The 21,103-nt window shown below is 37.7% G+C and overlaps 1 protein-coding gene across 1 annotated transcript in view; it reads left to right on the forward strand.

The window, feature by feature from the left end:
• Positions 1–21,103, forward strand: part of ATP10B (ATPase phospholipid transporting 10B (putative)) — a 116,085-nt gene that overhangs the window by 69,160 nt on the left and 25,822 nt on the right. Inside the window, exons 4-8 of the mRNA XM_026047500.1 lie at positions 2,719–3,012; positions 3,969–4,163; positions 14,376–14,580; positions 16,952–17,037; positions 18,817–18,923. Of these exons, the coding sequence (XP_025903285.1) occupies positions 2,738–3,012; positions 3,969–4,163; positions 14,376–14,580; positions 16,952–17,037; positions 18,817–18,923 (868 nt within the window). The 5' untranslated portion in view covers positions 2,719–2,737. The remainder of the gene's footprint in view (positions 1–2,718; positions 3,013–3,968; positions 4,164–14,375; positions 14,581–16,951; positions 17,038–18,816; positions 18,924–21,103) is intronic.

Raw genomic sequence — 21,103 nt, forward strand, 5'->3', positions numbered from 1 at the left:
TGATTTTCAACATCTCCCTGATGACAAAGTGAATGATACCATTTCAATTTACAGTTTATTGTTCGCTTGACTCTTTTATCAGAGATCTTGAAAACTTTCTTGAACACGTATTTTTCCATGATTTTGAAAAAGTGTAAAGATTTTCACACACTCAACATGTTTCCTAAGTTTTGATGAAGGCTTGTGAAATGATGTGACCACGCTGTCTAACCTCTTGTGCTAACACCGGCTACACAATTCGCAGCTCTCATCCTTATGTAACTTGGTGTCTGGTTGACACATTTCTATATGATTAAGTTAAATAGACCGTACTTGATTCACTTACATTGCTTTCTGTCTTTTTTTCCCAAAATGCAGAAACTCAAGAAATTGAAATCACTAGACATGTTCCAGCTTTTTGCACGTCTCTTGAGATCATAAAATCAGTGGAAGGTCAGAGAAAAGTGACTAAAATTTGGAAGTAGGAAGGACTTCCATTCTTCAAAGGAAACATAATATATGTAACAATTCATTATAACTTTAATATATTTCCGTGATTGTGGGAATCTTGAGGGACATCTACAGAAGGAGGGTGATGCCTTAGTTGGCCAGAGAGTAACTGCACGTTGTGCTACAGCCAAAACTGTGAGCCTCTCTGGAGTTTTTCACCTTGCAGATGGTCACAAAATCCTGGTCAGAAATTCAGCAGGCTACTGGAACTTCTGCAGGCAGCTGTTTGTGAAGTGGCCGATGAAGGAGAGCTTAGGTGAAATAGCAGTAGCTCTCGTGTACCAGCACTAACGTTAACTCTTGTTATAATCTTTATGCCAAAGGGGATTAGCTRGCAAATGTCAAATGTAATAGCATCTGCAACGTCCTCGTCACATTGATTCTTTTCTTTCTGATTATGTATTGTGGTGAACTTCACTAGCCAGATGGAAGAAAAACAGTCAACTTAGTAAATACAGTTTGGAAAAACCCATGCTTCGGTGGATTTTCAGGGAAATCTCTCTATACAGATATATATCGTATGGGTGTACCCATCCAAAATATTCTAGAATAGCAGAAAATATGGAATAGAGAAAACTCTTTCCAGAAAGARAAGTGACTTTAGATATATTACTGGAGCAATGCAGTATTTTTTATTGATTGCTACCACACAGAAAATAACTGACAAAACATGTCAAAATCCCTGTAAGACACTTGAAAGATGCTGGTTATCAGCTGGCTGAAGTAAGAAAACTGTGGTTTTATAGAAGAATGCATCTCCGAGCCCTTTCTTCTTTCCTGCTGGGTCATCTGCTAATGCTGACGAGTTCAGGCTCCTTTTTATTCTTAGTGATCTGAAATAATAAGCGTTATGTTTGGTTCTGCTAGTTTTTTTTCCACCGTCTGCACTGTAATTCCTGTTTCAGGAAAGCCGTTAGCTTGCTGCCTTGACTAGGCATCCAGCTGCTTAATTTTCCCCAGTGTAACAGTTGCATACTGTTGTATGGTTTACATTATGAAGTCTGTACTTATCTTGTGACACAGTTAATTGCGTGTTGGCACCAGTCATCCTCTCTCTTCATAGACGCGGTAGTGTTTTTGACTGCAAACAAAACACTGAGGAGAAGATTGATTTTTTTTTTTCAAAATTAATAGAACTAATTCATTCTTTTGATTGACTTAAATTTTAAGGAAATAGTTAAAGATGAGTTGRAGACAAGGTGTGATCTTGAATATCAAGCAACTTGTGTCACTATGATATGGGATACTATTATACAAAGTCTCCTATGAAGTCATAGAAGACATGCTATTATGATAAAGATACCTTAATTGATCTTTTCTCCTTTTATAGGAAAATGCCTGAAATTACTGCTGCATTTTAATTTTTAATTTCATTCTGTGTTAATGGAACTCAAAAGTTAGACAAGTTTAACTTTTTACTTTATACTGCCTCACCTATGTATGGGAGCTTCCAGGCCCAGATTCCTGCTCATGGATTCCTGTTTTAATACGTTTAGATTGAGATAACAGCATATACAACTGCACTTTGAGCCCCAGCCTCATGGATGTTGGACTCCAGTCACATTTGTGAATGTGTCAACAATTCAGAAGACAAGTGTCCTCTGATAATAGGATTAGTATTAGTAGATTGAATTCCTTTATCTCTCCGACCAGTGAAACATCCATTGTCTTCTGCTGGCTGGCATTTTACATATAAATCAGATTTTCTAGGGAGACTTTGAAAAACTGTTATGTGAATGTAAATGAAATTAAGCTGATATTGCAGTTCTTTATTATCCGAGTCATTAAGATTCAACACCTGAGCCAGTCCTTTTGTAAGTAATTGCGAATGCAGAAAGTATTGCAAGAAAGTCTGAGACATTTGAAGAAAAATGTTTGAATAGATTTGGTGGAAGCTTATGACTGAGAAAAATGATAGAGACTTTGTGGTAGAAAAAACATGTTCACATCTSTTAAACTGGCTTTTATCTACATTAGTTTGAAGTTACAACACACAGAATATATTTTTTTTCCACACAGAGATAGAAATGGATTTTTCCATACTGAAGGTTTTGTTGCACTGGTTATTCTGTGCTACTCTGTAGAAAGTGCTGAGCTTGAGGACTGAACATGTAATGTACTGAACAGTAGTATTGTTGGCTGCTTTAAACCTATCCTGGCAAGGTACAAAGTGAATTTTCGACAGGAATGGAATTGGTTTTCACTTCTTGTCATGCATTTGTCTTTCAGCCTGACATCCCTCCTGAAAATGGCCTTGTCTGTGGACTCAGCTTTGTATCGCTGGCGGCGACTGGGAGCTGCCCAGCCCTGTCTGCCTCTCTCAGAATCGACCCCGCTGCTGTTTTCTGCTGAGGACAGGAAGAAATTGAACTTGAGCAAGTGGAGGATTGTGTTTCCCAACAATGAGAGAGAGAAGAAAGCCTGGGATCRCACTGCAGGATTTTATTCTGGGAACAGGATCCAGACCACAAAATATACCTGGCTCACTTTTTTGCCCCAAAATCTCTTTGAGCAGTTTCACAGGTAAAACCTCATTCAGTGATATATGATATTTAAGAATTCTCTCTGACAAATAATATTTGAGGCTAGTGAAAGGCTACTTTTATAGTTACTGTATTACTGAAACTGACTGTTTATCTATACCCAAGTAATAGCTGATTCACACTGAAGTGAAGGGTTAAAGTCGGTGCTAACCAGTGGTATGTCTCACTTGGTATTTTGATTCTGAGATCCACTTCTTTCAGTGCTGGAGCAGTTAGCTGTGTAAAAATTTCAAGTACCTGTGTGTGTGTGTGTGTGTGTGTATATATATATGTATAAATCTTGTTTCTGCATTTAATAAGCACCTAATTTTTAAGAACATGAAACATTTTCATTGTGTTCAGATATCTAGGAAATTTTCTAGAATCGTGTCTAAAGATACCCAGGAAAATACCACTATGATTAAAGAAAGCTATTTATACATATMTAGCTTTGAAATTTGTTTGGTACATTAGGTTTATATCTCTATAATTTCATTTTACGTTTCCACATACTTGGTATACTCATGAAGGCCTTCATAGATTTCTGGTGAACATAGTTGTATAGTTCAAAACTTGTGTCTTTTTATATTCATGTGGTACTTTGTTTTTTGAGGATTTTGCTTGATTTTGTGTTTATTTTAAAGATTGTGGCAGTACAGGATCATTAAAGAACTTTGAGGTCCTGTTTTAATAAAATAAAATGAAATTAAAAGTGTTTGTAATATATGGGAAACTTAAGACAGCCTTACAATGAAATACAATCTCATTGTATTCAATGAAAATCAACTTCTCAGACTCCTGGTAAAGTTAACTGATGAATCTTTTCTTGGGGAAAGGAAAGAGGAAGTGTAGATGTGGAAGGATTAATGTTCCTGTGAGACAAAATGGGAAATGATCATCAAGAAACAGACGTATTTTAAATTCTGACTATATTTAATTTCTCTTATACCCTTTCAGGTTGGCTAATCTTTATTTCCTCTTTCTGGTGATTTTAAATTGGTTCCCACAAGTGGAAGTTTTCCACAGGGAGATTACTATGCTGCCTTTGCTTGCAGTGCTGTTTGCAATCTCAGTGAAGGATGCTATTGAAGACTACAAAAAATATCGATTTGATAAGACTATAAACTCCTCTAAAACCATGGTATATGACAAGTAAGTGAATGAAATTAGTGGGGTTTTTTTTTCTGGTGTTGTATATGGTGGAAACGGCTCATGTGATTTTGCAATAATTCCCTTGCTGCTCTTTTGGATCACTGTAAGTGATTGTTTGCGAGTGTTTGATTTCTGTCACTCACTTATCCTAATATCACTCAAGTTTTGTCTCAGGTTGCAGGAGTATGTGCTGCCTTAGAAGTTCTCACTCCAAGTTTCTAAACAGGTTTGTAAACACACACAACATCTTGTCCAGGTAGCTGAAGAATCTGGAAGAAAAGTGACGCAGAGCACTTGAAATACAGCCAAGTCTGCAGTAGACCTCAGGGGTTATTAAGTTGGAACTATGTTTTTCAAAAGTTTCCCACTGAGTCATTAGTGCAAAAATTAATATTGAACTGTATTTAAGGTGAAGAACAACCAGGAACTGAAAAAAATTCGATAGTGTTTCCGGTAAGTACAAGTGTCCAATACATCACCGTTTCGCAGTGGAGACGGTACAACACCCATGTGCTGGAAGCTGCAGTGTTTGCTCAGTACTGACTCAGAGGGAAGAAATATTTCCATGCGCAATTCTTGTTGCAACATGTAGATTTCAGAGTTTCTTGTCCAGGTAATAACTTAGCATGAATTAACTTACCATGAATTAACTTACCACTGTGTAACATAATAGGAATTTTTTTTCAAAGTAATTAAAATACTTGTATCTGTTCTTTTCATCAGTTCGTTTTAAGTTTCCAGATCCATAGAGGAAAAATTACTGTTTTATATGAATTCAGGTAGTTCTCTTGGAAATTAATTAATGACATGCAGAGGTAAGAGAGCCAATAAGGAAAATGAAATGTAGGGTCAGAAGAAGTTATTGCGTGAGAGATGTTTTCTGTATCCAGAGGCTGGAGGACTACCYGAGCAGAAGGACCGGGCTGAGGGGTTAACTTCCCTTAAATTGCCTACACGTGTCTGTAGTCCACAGGGCTACTGACTCGTGGGTTTGCTTGGTTTGTAAGAGGATTTTTGGGGATTTGGTTGGTTGTTATTTTGAATAGTCTGGCTAATGGGTGTGACAGTCAATAGTAAATAGGTGAAGGGAGAAGCGGTGGCTCTGCGGAGGTTTATAGCAACCTGCTGTTGACTTCAGAGTTGCAGTGCTCTGCCCATTACCTTTGAACTTCCTGACAACTCCCGTGCCGAGCAAAGGACTCGGAAAAGCTTCAAGTGAACAGTGAAGCCTGCACACGTCTTCGTTTTGTCCCAGTGCTCTGCCAAAACAGAGACGCTCCACCTGAGCAGATRCGCCGAGCCAGGGAAGCGCCAGGGATGGGGCCTCCAGGTGTATCCTAACTGGAATAACAACCCTTTCAGGATGCTTTGTAGKTGTGACGTGCTTCCCGGCAGGCTCTCAGACCCAGCGCGAGGCCGGCTAGCAGGTACCTGTCGTAGGGCAGGCGCGGGCTGGAGTCGACCGAAGAGGCCTTGGACTCCAGACGGCTTCGCTCTTCTCCTCCCTGGCTTTGAAGTTCCTCCGCGTTAGTAAACTCTTCTCAACTCGTTGCTGTTAAATTCGAAGCAACATTCTCACAGAGGAGCAAGATGTCCTGGAAAAGTGTTCGAGGCTGCTTCTCTGTGGTCGTATGGACAAAGCGCTTTTTCAGAAGAACGTGCTGTCAGTGTGCTTCCTCCGACACTGAAATCCAAAGTGAAGAGATGRAGAGGAGAGGAAAACTAAAGAAAAGAAAGAAGAAAACTGAAAATAAACGAGCAATCATCTCCAATTTGCCCTTTGGGAGAAAGAAGTGGAAGGAAAATCCAAACAGACATTATGCCAGCAATGAAATTAAGACTACAAAATATTCCCTCTTGACTTTCCTTCCTAAAAATATCTATGAACAGTTTCACCGCTTTGCCAATATTTATTTTGTGGCCATTGCACTGCTAAATTTTGTGCCAGTGGTTAATGCTTTCCAGCCAGAAGTTTCTGTGATCCCCATTTGTGTTATAATGGGCATTACAGCCATTAAAGATGCTTGGGAGGACTTTCGACGATACAAATTGGACAAAGAAATCAATAATATGGGCTGTTACGTTTATAGCAGGTGAGTTTGTAAAGCTTTTTTTTTAAAAAAAAAAAAAAAAAAAAAGGTTAGTTTAGGAACTTTCATTTGTGGTGATGCTTTTTCTTTTTCTTTTTTTCTTTTTTTTAAAAAAAAAAACTTCATTATGTTGTACTGGTGGAAAATCTAAGTGATTAGATAAAACTGGGAAAAATCATCATGGTTAGATAAACCTGGGATATTTGTTCAGGTACAGGGAAAGGTCCTTTTCTTTTAAGCCTCCTGTTCCCACTGGGAGGGAAAACTCAAGTTGCATGGTAGTGATGGGGCTAGTAGTCTCTGAGCTGTGGAGAACAGCACAAAACAGGTTTTTAAATAATTACTGTGCACCTGGATTTATAACCAAATTTGAAGAGGGGCTTAATTCTATCAATATAAGATGGCACAGAACAAGATCAGTTATGCCACCTGATGTGACCTATTTGTATCCAAGCATCCATTTGCACTTCTCTGAATTTTATACTTTATTGTATTTTCAAGCATATGAAAAATTAAACTCACAAAAATATAGTTTTAAACCATAAGATAGTAATATATGCCTCTGACCGTCTCTGAATCAACTTTGAGTGTCTATGCTGAACTCTTCAAAATAATTCATGCTTCTTGCTTTTAGGACTTTAAGAATTTTCAAAATTGTATTTTATTGGTATGAGACCTGTCCTCTCTGTAGATGACTTCTTCCTGTTAAAATATCACATCAGAGAGCTAGAAGAGCAAAACTTTAAATTTCCCTGAAAGTTGCTTGCCATCCCTCCCATGAATCAGCAGTGCTAGAACACAAAAGAGATGTTCTCGCACACAGAATCTTGTAGTCTGATTTGTGTCACTCAGGGTCTTGTGCATATGTTTCTTCTTTATTTTTTTTATCTTGCTGGTTAAACAAGGAGACAATGTATTTGTCCATTTTTGAGGCTACTGTGTAGCAGAATTTTTCATCTTTTCAATATTGCATTAATCCATGAGGCAACAAAACATACTTGTTTTTTTATAGCCAGTCTGAAAGGGAATAGTAGGTGATGCAGTAGGTACTAGTGATTAGGTCTACAAAAGGATCTGAATCTTATTTCCTCTTTAGATAAAAAATGATGGTAATGTGAGTATACATAAGACAAGAATATACATATACAAGAATGAGAGACATGGGAAAATAAAATTTGATTTTATATGAGAGAGAGAAAAAAAAAATTTGTTGTAGAATGGCAATGTATGGATGGATCCAGAGTCACAGCCATGAATACTTCCTTATGCTTAAATGTGATATGGAGCCACCTTAAAATTGGTCATTCCATCCCATAAATAGGACTTTGATCTATSAATGAATCTTGTTTTTCACCAAAATTTTATGGCCTAAAAAGGTAATGTAAGGGAAAGGGAAACGAGGAGGGCTTCAGACTACAACGTTCATCCTGTCTGGAAAAATGGTGGGTAATTACAACTACCATCAAATCTGTAGTTATGGCTTATTATATCATGAATAAGTTTAATCAGACTTCTATAGAGTTTTCRGAAGCTGGTATTTCTTGTTCTTCTTGTTAGTTGCAAAGTCACGGAAGAATATGGTGTCTTCTAATTTTCTTCCTCGTGAATCATCTGCAGTAGGTAATTTTGTAACATAGGTGAAAGTCTTTTTCTAGGCCCTGTGAGTCTTATTAATTTTGTGGCAGCAGAGAATTCTTTTTAATGGAACAACTAATCTTTCATCCAAAATTGAACAATTAATTGGATTTAAAGTATTAATTCTGAAGAGCGTGTTTTCATTATTTCAGACTTCAGTAGCAAGAACTCTGGTTCCATGTTCCACGAGAAACATAAAGACAGAGTTCCCTTTTTCAAATGCTGAATATTTTCCAAATTTTCCTTGAAGACTAGGGAAAATGCAGTAGCTTGCCCTTCCTGCTCAGAGCAAGGGACATTGAGTTTGAATGGGCTGTCCCATTCATGTGTAATGTGTAAACATATTTCTTCTAATTTTATTTTCAAAGAGATCAGCTGCAATTGTAATCTAGTCTGGTAGCAAAGTGAAGAAAAAGCCCTWCAAGTAGCATATTTAAAAAATATTACCTGGTTTAATACTAGCCTAATTTTTTATTTTTTTACCTATGTTTAATTGTAGTCTTTGAATATTTGTGATTATTATGTTCATTTTGCTACATTCAGCCTTCTTTTAGTCAAGTTCTGAGTGAGTCTTCTCATCTTTCTTGTAAGTCCACTCCCTCAAAGCTTCTCTGGTTATTTTTCCTCTCATCTCTCTCCAGTTTGTCATTTGCTTAGAGCCTCACAGCTGCCTCATACACTACATTCAACACTGGCAGCTGCTGTTAATAACTGAATGTTGACCTAATAGCAACTTAAAGCTCTTATTTAATTACCTTGAAGTTCTAAAGTGATTGAGAAAATATTCTGTGTATAATTAACCCATTACTTGTATCTGGCAAACCCTTCAAAAATATTGCAGAATTAAGCTTTAAAAATCTGCGAATACTCAACAGCATCCAGATAAGGTTTKGCATTGATTTATTAGTTACATTGATTTCACATCTCTGGAAAGTTTAACTTAAACTTTTCTGGTTGTTTCAATATAAATTCAGATGTGAATACAATGGATTATGCTTAGTTTAAGATCCCACTTTCCTGAATCTGCRTGTGTTGTGCTACTGCATCCACAAGAACACTAGAAATATTTGAGCTATTCATGTGGCTTATTTTTAAGCACCTGAACGCAGATATATGACAGAGTGCTTCAGAAAATAAGTCTATTTTATGTGCCTCAATTCATCCTATGCAGTTGCCTGTTAACTAGGTAAGTCAACAGGCTTCCTAAATCAGGTGACCTGACTACAGTCTTAGTAAAGTTCCTCTGTGATGCTTCAGTTTTCAGGCAGCTCCTACAATCGGCTTAGTGTATATGGTTTAATTTCATCTCCTTTTTTTTTTATTTTTTTTATTAAAAAAAAAAAAAGGAAGTCTCAAGCCTCTGGCTGGCACCAAGTTCTGTCACATGCTCTCTGACAGAACTGCAGTTGATTTTCTTGAATGTAACATCTTCCATATCTACATGGTGCATTGACTGTGTATGAACTTGTGAAAGAGAGGCTCAAGGTCTCCWGGTATCATACCCCAACTCTATGTAATATCTTGCATGGCTGCAGATGAATTGCTATCATATCCACAAAGCATGAACTTTGATCAGTTTGAGCAGGAATTACTCAGTATAAAAGTTAGTGCTATAGGCTTTAAAGTCACTGCAGGATAATAACCTGCTGCAGTGTAATTGAAACTTACTTTTCATGAGCAAAGATACTGTGATACCTCTTTGCTTCATGTCAGACATGAGCATCTCCTCCTTTGTGTGGAACCATCAGTAGCAGTTGGCATTGTGGGATCTGTTGCTTGTTGGGTAGTGGTTACATATGATTTAGCTACTCTGCAACCCAAGTAGCAGGGATGCCTCAGTAAGCAATAGGTATTGCTGAAAGCAGAAGCAGTGCCTCAGTTGTGCTAACTGGAGCCATTCTCCAAACTTTTAGTGAGCTCAGAACAAAGAGTGCGTTAAAGTTTGTTAAATGTAGCCATGGGACGGCTTGAAACCAGAGAGGCCAGAATTGTGAAGAAATAGTTAAAACATGAATTCATCTTACGGTGAGTGTGCTGACTGTGTGCTGAAGAAATACTCAACATGCTGAGCTGCTGAAATTCAAAAGTCAAGTTTCAACACCCAGGTGGTCCAGGCTGCAGCCCCAGAAGGCCGAGGGGACGGGTTAGCAGTTCTCCTTGTCAGAGTGTGTTCCTCACTACAGCGAGGATCCTTGCCTTCTTTAGAAGAAAGCCTGCAATTATGTTACTGATTCTATCACCTGTTTGTGTGTTGCCTTATCAACACCTTCCTCAAGTTCTATTACCTGCCAAGATATTTAAAGCTGCTTCACAGAAGCAAAGAGCAGTGGAAGCTAACTAATTAAAGCCAAAAGGCAAGAGAAGCTGTGTTTCCAACTGAGAGACCTGCAGAATAGTGGCAACCTAGCATTGAGTCCTGTGCTAGCTGTCTGAAATGGCGCATTTAAATTCAGGAGAGAAGCAGGATCTTACATGTGATCTCCAGATGGTATGTAGCTCTGTAAGGAGGTGACCCTAGCAAAAAGCTGCTTTAGACTGTTCTTCACAGAAACTTAATTTAATAGGAGTCCTTGAAAACTCATGTTAAAGGTTAGCATTCATAAAATAAATGATTTTTTGGAGTTATTTGTTTGTTCTATGTAGTGCAAGGCAGAATCCTAATAATAGAATTTTTCTCTAAGCAGAATTTGAAAGAAAATTGAGATTTTTCCTAAACAGCTTGCACCATAACTTATGAAATGAACTTGGTAAAGTCTAAGCATATTTGTGCTCAAAGTGCTCTTGATGTCTACTTCATTTTATTTCTTCATTTGTTCCTTTCATTACAAAATCAAGGAAAACAGAGATAAAGTTAACTCAAATACAAGGACATAATATATCTCTAAAGTTTTCATATGTATTTTAAGTCTATACAATTTCAGAATGATTGAATATAGGATCCTTTTATCACTGAGTGAATATCTTCCGTGGTAGGATACTTAGAGGCATTGTTAGAAGACTCAAATGTAGGATTCAGGGTTAGCATTAGGGAAGTTGTAATACCTAAATAGTATGATTAAAGATGTACTTTTTTTTAGACTTTAGAAAAAAATTGCTCTCATTATCTTTGAAAGATGATCATCGCTGTCTCATTGTGTTGCTCAAATCTTGAGGGAAAGTTTGCAGCTATGGAAATGGTTATGGCTGCTTGCTAATGAGGGCTTGGTACAGGACTGACCTCTTCCTAAATAACATAATTCATTGCACCTAGTGGGCTGATGTCTGTGTCCAAAAACAACCTTCTCAAGTACAGAAAGTGATAGTAGCATGGTATATACAAGTGATGAATTGRCAAGGAGAGAGCAGTATCTTCTCTCCTTCAGAGATATCTCCTGCTCAGCAATATCATGGGCCAACTTGTTCCAAGCTGTCATCTATGGATACATTTCAGAGTCTGTTCCGTCCCTCTCCAGGACCTTTCTCAAGCGCTAACTAAATCCACTTGTTTCCAGTTATTGCAGTTTCATGGCAGTAGCTCCTAACCTTGAGCTCACAACMATAAAGTGGTCTTGTTGACACAAAGCAAATAGTTTATCCACGTTCCTCCCCAATCTTCAACCGCAACCAGCATTCTTTTTTATGATTCTTTCTTCCCTGAAATGCCTTCGGAAAGTCTCTTTACTTCAATGTGATGAGCCTAATGCTCCTCTCTGGTAGACTTTGTTGAGTGCTCAAGGCTGTCTCCATTYGTCTACCCAATCCTCTGATGAGCAGTATCTGGCCACCTGTTATCCCACAACACCAAGGAAACACTTTCTTAGGCAAAAATTAAGCCCTCAGGAACACGCCAGATTAGCATGGGATAGAAGAGATATATCTGTGGCTCTGTTTGTGGCCAGTTGCTGATAATAAATTGGCTGGTAAAGCAAAGAGGACACCGAGAAACTTATACCTTGAGTCATATACTTTGTGTGCCACCGCTCTGACGCTGCCTGCTCTCTGCCTATTGAAAATCACCACATGTTGTTTATTTTATGTCATAAAAGTATTTACCTTCTTTTATACTTCTCATCAGACCATCATGGATTTAAAATCACCTCTGTTTACTTAGCAGCAGGAGATTGTGCTGTAAACCTTAATCAATGACTACAAAATGGGCCATGTTCCCGGTTACGGGAATTGCTGAAATGAAACTGCTTCCCGGGAATAATCTTGTAAGGCTGCTGGGACAGCGGGTGCAAGAGGTTACTTGTGAAATGTTTTTCTTTTTTGTACCCCCCCTCATGGGGTCTGGAGTGCTGGGCAATCCTGAATGCTCATCCCAGGGCTCCAAAAGAGTTTTTCTGTGCTCCAAAAGAGGTCACCTGGCTTTTCTGACCCATATTCTCCTCTGTCATTAGTAAGAGGGCAGTGCCTGAAGCTGTGTGCGTAACGCGTGTTTCACAGGGGATTATAGAAAAGACTATCACGAGCTGCCAAAGGATTATTTTTGTGAACCTAGTTTAGAAGACTTCTGACTAGTCTGGACGTCAGCCAGCCWGGCAGTGCCTTCCTATAGTATTTTGTGAGCAGATGAAATCCAAAGTGTGTTATGAAAATCTGGGGATTGTTCAAGAATTGACATAGAGAGGTAGAACTGCATTTGAGGAGTCGTAGCAAGCATGATAGACAAACTSTATGTGATAGCCAAAGGCATAAGGTAGCAAGAGCACTAATCTGCTTATTCTAAATTGTTTCTGTCCTTCTTGTGCTTAGACAAATTAAAAAATTCAGCTAGGGAGCTGTTTGATACAAGATTTCCTAATTGCTTAGTGTTTTTATTACTCAATCAGTGTCCCCTTTGCAGAGCAATTAATAGTGAGCATATGTTTGTATAAATGCCTTTCAAATAGAAACTGGTCTGCAAGATTTTTATAAAATGAATGACAACATCAAATTAACTTACAATAGCCTTCTATCCATTAGTGTGGTCTTTTATGTCTATTTTTGAGCAAAAGAAACAAAGATGAACATGTAAGAAAAGACATAAAAAGGAGAGAGAAGAAAGAAAAATTTGAGAATTAGAATGTAAGAGTGGAAAATCATTTTTCCATTACTATTATTTAGCAGTGTCTGAACACTTCTAACATATAGTATTAATTAAAGAGATTTTTATCTTTAGGGTTTTGTTTTAATAAATATTGGATACTGCTGGGAAAGACAGGGAATTTAAATAACCTTTAGAATCATAACCTTTGCTGGAAGCTTTTATTTCATGTTTGGTTACAGATAAAGACATTGGCCATCTGCAGAGGATTGCCTGGCGGTGTCAGGGCTGGTTCTCCTTTACAGCAGATGGGGAGAGCAGGTTAGCAGGAAGCAGCCGTTGGCCTSGTTGTGAAGCAATGCTTGGACGTGTGCCTTTGAATCATAGCAAAGCATTTTATCTACTRTACCCTTGCACCATGTCCCATGATGCAAACACCTCATTAATTGAAAGGCGCTATTCTTCAGTCAGTAAACGAGAGTCATTAAAAACTTAAGCAAAAACAAGACTCTGAATCACTGCAAGAAGTCTTTTACTATGGGCCTGCTAAAGTATTATGAGCATTTTCCCTGTTATAGAGCAAGGCATAAGATGATTCAATTATTTGTATTAAAAGAATGATTTCTTTTCAAAGGTTTAGAAGAATTGGGTCAGTGTTGCCTGTGTAGCTTCTCCTTTGACTAATTTTAAAATTTATTGTGCGGTTGTTCGCTCAGGTGATTGAAAAGTTGTTAATGGATCAATTATTGAAGGAAAAAAAAAGACGAAAAGCTTTGCTTAACCTTGTTTCCTGAACCTCAGATCAACAATTTATTGGTGAAACAGTAGTGTCTTTTCCTTAAACCCCCAACCTCTTTTCCTTTGTTTATATATATAGATATAAGCTATGTGGTTTTCGTCTCAAGTTTTCCATTAAACTCTAGATTCTGCTTATACTGTTATTTAATTTTATGGGATAACTTTGTTTTTTTCCTGATGTGGTTGTTTATATTGGCTAAGCTTGAGACTTGTAATTATCTTACTTATTAAGGGTTATTAGGGGAGTAGTAAGATAGTCTAGCTGAGACACCAGTTTCTTTTGGTATCTGTATGCTGCTGTTGGCCAGTATCTGAAAAACAGCCACCCAGTCTAAAGCAACAAGGTGTTTTGGGTGAAATTTCTGAGTTTCCTGAATAAAATACTTTAAATAATTCAGCGCTCTCAGCACTTTTCTATTCTTAATGTGGAGATTATAGAGGCTTTGGTAGAATCCAAGATAACTTTTGACATAGTAATATGTATAGAGTTTATTTTAATTGTGAAATAAGGTCAAGTTATACTATCGCAGTGTTCAAATCACTGATTTCTAGCAGTTCTAACAGTTTCTAACAGTTGTGTTGGGTCCTTTTAAGAAAACACATCAATGGGCCACCTCGCCCAATTTTCTTTTTGTAAAAACTATTGTGTGGTTGTTCACCCAAGACATGTTTTTAATGCCATAGAGAAAATCACGCCTACATTGAGAAGTGCTGGAAAGACGTCCGAGTGGGGGACTTTGTGCAGCTGCGGTGCAACGAGACCATCCCAGCCGACATCCTCTTGCTCTACTCCTCCGACCAGAATGGGATCTGCCACCTGGAAACTGCCAACCTCGACGGGGAGACCAACCTCAAGCAACGTCAAGTTGTGACGGGCTTCTCCAGCCAGGTAGGTGCCTGATGGTGCAGCCCACGTGCCTAACGCTCGGTGTGAGCCCCTGTCCATCCCAGCTTCTGGGGAAATGCAGAAGGTGGAGCTTCTGGTGGAGCTTCTGGCTTCCAACGCAGCCCCAGAAACACGTTTTGCAGTTGGTGCTGATGCCCTCTGCCCAAAGCAGCAGTTTGGCACAGAAGACTTTGGTTATACTTTCCTGAAGAAAATTGCTAAGATTGATTATGCAGCTATTTAGCAAAAAAAGTCATTAAACTGCCCATTAAATAGAAAAAAGATAAAAAATGCTGTATTTAAGTGATGGGACCACACTTCACACCTTAGCTTTTGTATTATTCCCCTCATTTTTTTTTTAATAAAGTGCCCTGATGGTATGCAAAATGCAAACTTTAACCTCAGTAATTTTACAAYATAAGGAAGTCTTTCTTTAAATTAGAAAGCCACTTTAAGCTGAATTATAGTTGGGACTSCCTATGGATGGTTGTTATCTTTAATCTTTGAATTATTATTTAGATTAAATGTATGTCCAGAAGTGCTTATACTTATTAAATCTCATGTTTTGTAAACCCGTTGGAATACAAATCCAACTATGGTGATACCCAAGAGTCAGGAAGGTTGGAACTTAAACGGTCAAATATATAACCCTGTTATTTCGAAGTATAAGTGTAAACAGAATGCTGACTAAAAAAAAAAAAATCGCTATGTGCTAAATATCATATGTACAAGCTTTAGTGTATCTGTCTGCAACTTATGCTTAATCTTTGGGAAGTTCTATGATTCATGTGGTGCATAAAACCTACTCAGATTTAATAGTATCTATGAAAGTGTGAATCTTTAAGGAGGGAGGAAATAAATATGAATTAGTTCAGTTCTTTAAGGATATATTTAGAATTGCTGCAATTCTCCTAACAGTAGAAGGAATAAATATTTTTCCCCCTTTTAAACTATTTTCTGACTTGAATTTTCACATGTAAAATTCTTATAAGAAAAAAAAAACATTTTGGGGCATAAGAATCTTCTTTCTACATCTCCGTTTTAGCTTGGAACCTATTAAGTTGCTTCATGAGTCATAAACCACCCTCTAGGTTCCTTTCATGTATAGTTGTTTTTCTATTGGACGATATTTCCAGAACAACAAAATATTCACTCATTTTCTTGTTGAGTTTACTGAGTTGAAAAGCATTCAACAGAAGTTAATAACATTTATTAAAAGAGAGCCTTRCGATATTCAAACTTGGAGGCAGAAGGTGTATAAAATATGTTTATGTGCTTTAAGCTTTTATTTTTCCTCTTAACRTTTATTTTTAGATCAGACTGTCTCTTCTCTCATACTTAGATTATGTATATGATATACGAGGAGAATTCCTCTCGCAGTTTGACCAAATATTTATATATTTTAATGAGGATTCCTAAGATTTGCTGTTTCTGAAGCAGTCTAATCTCTGAAAGTCTCTTTTGCTTTAGAATAAGATAGGGAGCCCTGGGAGCTAAAGAGGCCAAGGAGGCTTTCTCATCAGAAATGAGTTTTCCTTTATGGTTCTCAAGATGTTCTATCTAACTGATATAGAATGGAATACAAAGTATGCCCCATTATGCAAAACCCAACTTCCTGGTATCTGGTTTGTGGCTAATTACTAATAGCTTGCTCAGAGCCACGTAACAAGTTAATAGATGCTGCAAATACTAGATTTCACATTGCTTCCCCTGTGCCTTCTAACTTAGACAACAGTGTAACTCTGTGACAATTGTGAAAGACACAGTAGAAATAAGCAAAAAATTCAGACCACCAGCACTTGCCACATTTGCACAAAGCAGCTGTTCATATCTGAATGTAGTGTCTGTCTTACAGGAAAGAGGTAGAAATCTCAAACTGATTACAGTCAAAAGATTTTTTTTGTTTACACGTATGACAAAGGCTGGCATAGATTTCTGATTGTTTTTAAACTTAAGAAAGAGTGTAATTGAGATGTTAACCATCAAAACTATTGGCAGCGTTCAACCTTGGTGACACCCCCTTGCTGCCAAGAGCAATGTGTGTATGAGTCTGAGGGCAAGCCTCAACCTTTCAGGGAAGCAGGAAAAGAAAAATCTTTGCAGCTGTGAATGTGACCTCCACACATTTTTCTGAGGAATCTTTGTTTTCTGGTGGTGCGGTGGATTTAAGAAGCCCATTTTTCTTTTCTGTCTCTGATATTGTGCTGTGTTTTCAGGAGTAATGCCTATCTGTTTCTGCTGTTATGGGGTGGGTGCAACTGTATTTAGGTGTTCTTAATGTTATTGTCTATTATTATATTTATTTATTGTAATTATGTTCTTTCTAAGTATTCATTGGGTTTGATGGTCATTCTGAATGTGTTTCCTCTTGCAGAATACTTTGTTTGAACCAGAACTTTTTGAAAATATCATAATCTGTGAAATGCCTAACAATGATCTCAATAAATTCAAAGGATACATGTAAGTATTTATTATCCATAAATATATTTTCTGTCTGAGCTTTAATATATAAAAGCAGTATGTTTGCACAAATTGATGCATGTCACTATTACTCTGGACTTGGAAACCTATATAAGCTGCAAGCTTAAATCTGTGTTTTAAGGCAAGGCAAACACAAAGATTAAAAATGGCTGCATCTATATTAGCAAATTCACCAGATCTAAGCCTATTTCCTGGCCATAGAGTCAACGTCTATGGCAGAGCTCGTGTCCTGAATTTCTCTTTCACTTGCCTGCTTTTGAGGAGCTTCCTCAACGTGGTCCATGCTCCTTGGTACATGCTGATTTCCCCACTGCTGCAGGGCATTGCTGGGAACACTTGCTGCCACAGACTAAAAGCTTGACCCAGGTTATGCCAACAATTTAACAGTATTCAACAGATATGCTGGCATTTAGATCTGAGCCCTGGCTATTTAGTTTACTTAGTAGATAAACTAGTAGTTAACATTGCTAGGGAGTTGCAGTAAGAGCACTGTATCTGGAATAGCTGGAAATGGTCACCTCCTCTAACACGAGGAAAGCTGTGGGTTTATATTCCATTAGCACTGACTATTTCTAATCTCGTCCTGAAAAATTATGCCCTGCAAGGAYGATGCCTCTAATAGCAATTCTGTTTCCCTTCTGATGTCACATCTTAAAAGGAAAAAAACAGGTCAAGTTCATATTGATCACTGGCTGTGGGTTACTGTCTTTGGGGACCATTGGGTATGACCTAAATTGAAGCAATCCTTCAAATTATCCTGCTGTAATGTGACATAAGTACTGAGACGGTGGATATGTAGGCTATATGTCACAAGCAAACAAATACACACTCTTAGGATCCAGAATTAGCTTCAAAAACCTTAAAATCTCTCCTAAGCTTTAAGAGAAATCTCTTTTGGATATATGTATTATCTCACCTACTTTATAGAATATAGATTTAGTTGTTTTTTCTCCTTGGTTCAGAGTTAGATAAAATAATTTTTCAGTGAAAACCACCAGCAGTTAGCAGAGGTTTTTGGCTTTGATGTGCTGTTTTAGCTGTTTTATAAACCCGAATTACCTGAAGCAGTATTCGTACAAAAAGTGAAATCTCAACAAAGAAAAGTGTGGCCAGCTTGCTGCTTCAAGAGATACATGCCCACATAGTGTATGTGACCACAGACCACAGTTGCTTCTGACCAATTTAATAGAAGCAATGCTTCTATTCAGTTGTTTCACAAAGGCTGAATATATATTGCTACAAAAAGAGGTTTCTGGAATTATTTTTAAAATTTTTACAATAACCAAGACACTTTCATTAATATTTGTTAGCTAGCACAGTTCAACATATAGGATACTTAAATCTGATTTACCAAAACATGGGCTTCCTGTATACAAAATACATCATGTTAACCCACCTCATCTTCAAATGCTAGTGAAGATGCCTGAGTATCTGTAATTAGTAGCTGCTTTTAAAACCACACACCTTCGTTCCAACGCATTGCAGTGACCTGCTCCTAGTTTAGCATTGTGAGTGCACTGTGTGAGCACTGTTGCTTTGCAACATTTTCTTCTAGAGTCTTTGAGTAAAGCCTTTTTTCTGTCACTGGTAGGTACTTGAGACCTAAACCTCTTCATTTCTCTATTTTGATGTCAATAGCACAAAACACAAGCAAAATAAAGCCCTCAATTTCTTGATTTCATCTTGAATAAGAAAGCTTTGTTTAATACTATATGAGAATAGAAAAGGACATTGCTTTTTTTATTGTCTGTCTTCTAGGGAACAGCCAAATCATGAAAGGATTGGTTTCAGCATTGAAAGCCTTCTGCTTCGTGGATGTACAATCAGAAACACAGAGGTTGCAATAGGAATCGTTGTATATGCAGGTAAGGTGAATTTTTCATCTAGTTAAACACAGAATTTCTCTTTATCCTTAAATAAATGTGTGTAGTCTAACACTGCACCATAATTTAATAGATTAAGAACTGGTAGTGCATGGGAAAAATCATTAACTTGCTACAGTCAAGGCATTAGTCATCTATCTCCAAGCCAAAGAATCATACTCTGACTCTCTAGTAAGTGGCCATATCCTTGTGTATGTCACGTATCTTGCTCCACTTAGGCAAAATTATCCAGACATGTCAAAAATGGTAAGATGAGTTTCTTCTGCCTCTCAGGTGGGAGATGGTGAATATAATTTCAGCTGGCATAAAATCTGCACTGCTGCCCTAAGGAGGGATACTGCCATCTTCTCAGAGCAGAAATTCATCCAGCTGAAAATTCAGAGAGAAAAAAAAAATGGCTATTTTTTTTATCACAAAGCCAAGTGCTAGTGCCATCACAAGATGTGCAGTGGAAGTAGTAACTATATAAAAAAAAAAAAAATCCCTGTGGGAACTCTTCCCTATGGAATTGGAGTAATCTATCCTTCCATCTCTTGTTAGGATTCCAATTTTTCTTCTCTTTAGTCAAACGATTTCCCAGGGTGTTCCTCTGACTACCAGCCCAGATTCTACTTTGCATCTCCGCTAGTTGTGAAGGCTGCCGTTTTAGAGGCATTCTCAAACTGTGGTGTCTGTGTTCTGAGTATGTCTTCATTACACATTTTCAACTGACATCTAATTGTTGATGTCAGCATAGCAGTTTATTCTTTTCCTTTTCTAAAATTAGATTCATCTGAGGCATTACTGGCTTCATTTCTAGGGTTCTTTGACATTGATGATACTCTGGCTTTTAATCACGATCTATGACCTTTTCTGAGCAGACAAGATCAGTCAGGTTATAAAATGGCGCGTTCTCCATTTTTATAACTCTATTACTCTTCAAGCTTACTTTCTGATGGAAGCCTCTGTGAAGCCCAGAGACATCACTTAATGTGATTGCTTAGTCTGTGCAGTTCTCATCTGACTCAAATACCCTTTTATTTTTTTATGGCTACTCAAGTGGTTCTACACAAACCAATAGTGCTAATGCCCAGAAACCTTTTTACAGAGCAACAGCCAATGTACTTTGCTCCTACTGAGGGGAGAGGGAGTAATGGCAAGAAATATGTGCCTTTTAGGTAGTAAAGTCCCAGAAGAAAAATGATATTTATGTGCCCTCATCAGCATCCAGAAATGGAGAAACAGGGTCCCAGTGGAGTGGTAGACGAGGTGCTGTGTTGCAGTTGCACAGCATATGAAGCTGAGTATTCAAGGCAAAAGTTAGCTTATTCCTCTTATCTTTGATATTTCATCTATTGCAAGCTGATGTATGTGTTAGAGTTGTGTAGAAAACTCATCTTGATGATCAGCTGAAGAGGGAAAGGATGATAGAGCTGAAATTTGGGAAGAAACCTCTTTCCATTTTCTCATTGAAATAAATCCATCAACGGTTCCTCATTAGAGAGAGGAGGAGAGATTTTTTTTATTAATTTTTGATATAAAACAGTCCAGTCAGTCTGAGATAGAAGAAGAATGTGGAACAAGATTCCCACAGCTGCTGGAGGAGCAATAACTCTCCATTCCTTCACAGCTCAGTGGTTAGAGCATTTGTTCACCATAGGGGAGATGTAGTTTGTGTTCTCAGGTCTGTCAGTATGAAAATGAATCCTGCATTGCCTGCTTCACAGCCTGAATAACGGGCTACGTGGAACAAGCATGTACATACCTGAGCTAGAAAAGGGGGATTTTGGTGTAAGTTGGTCCCACTGACACAGCTCCAGGTTGTGCAAATAATTTCATATTCATTAAAACAGGAAACCAAGAGTTCCAGCTCTTGGGTGAATGTCCTGAGCATAAGGATGGAGAGTGATTTTTTTTTTCTCTCACGATCATTCATTGCCTTAATTATTAACCTTTGATACAAAATTAGAATGAATCCAATAAGAGTGATTGCATTAGACCTGCCTTACAGCCTAGTAATTGAGGACTTGGGTTCAAATCCCTTTCCTAGATAAAGTCAAAAGACAGATTGGAAAACAGTCCCTTTCATACACATCATGCACATACCAAAAACATAATATAAATTTGCAAACTTTATTTTCAGGGAAAGTTACTGTAGGAATGAACATGAAAGATACCAGTTA

Source organism: Nothoprocta perdicaria, unplaced genomic scaffold (assembly GCF_003342845.1).
Source record: "Nothoprocta perdicaria isolate Ctin4 unplaced genomic scaffold, notPer1 scaffold_5, whole genome shotgun sequence".
NCBI classification, from domain to species: Eukaryota; Metazoa; Chordata; class Aves; order Tinamiformes; family Tinamidae; genus Nothoprocta; species Nothoprocta perdicaria.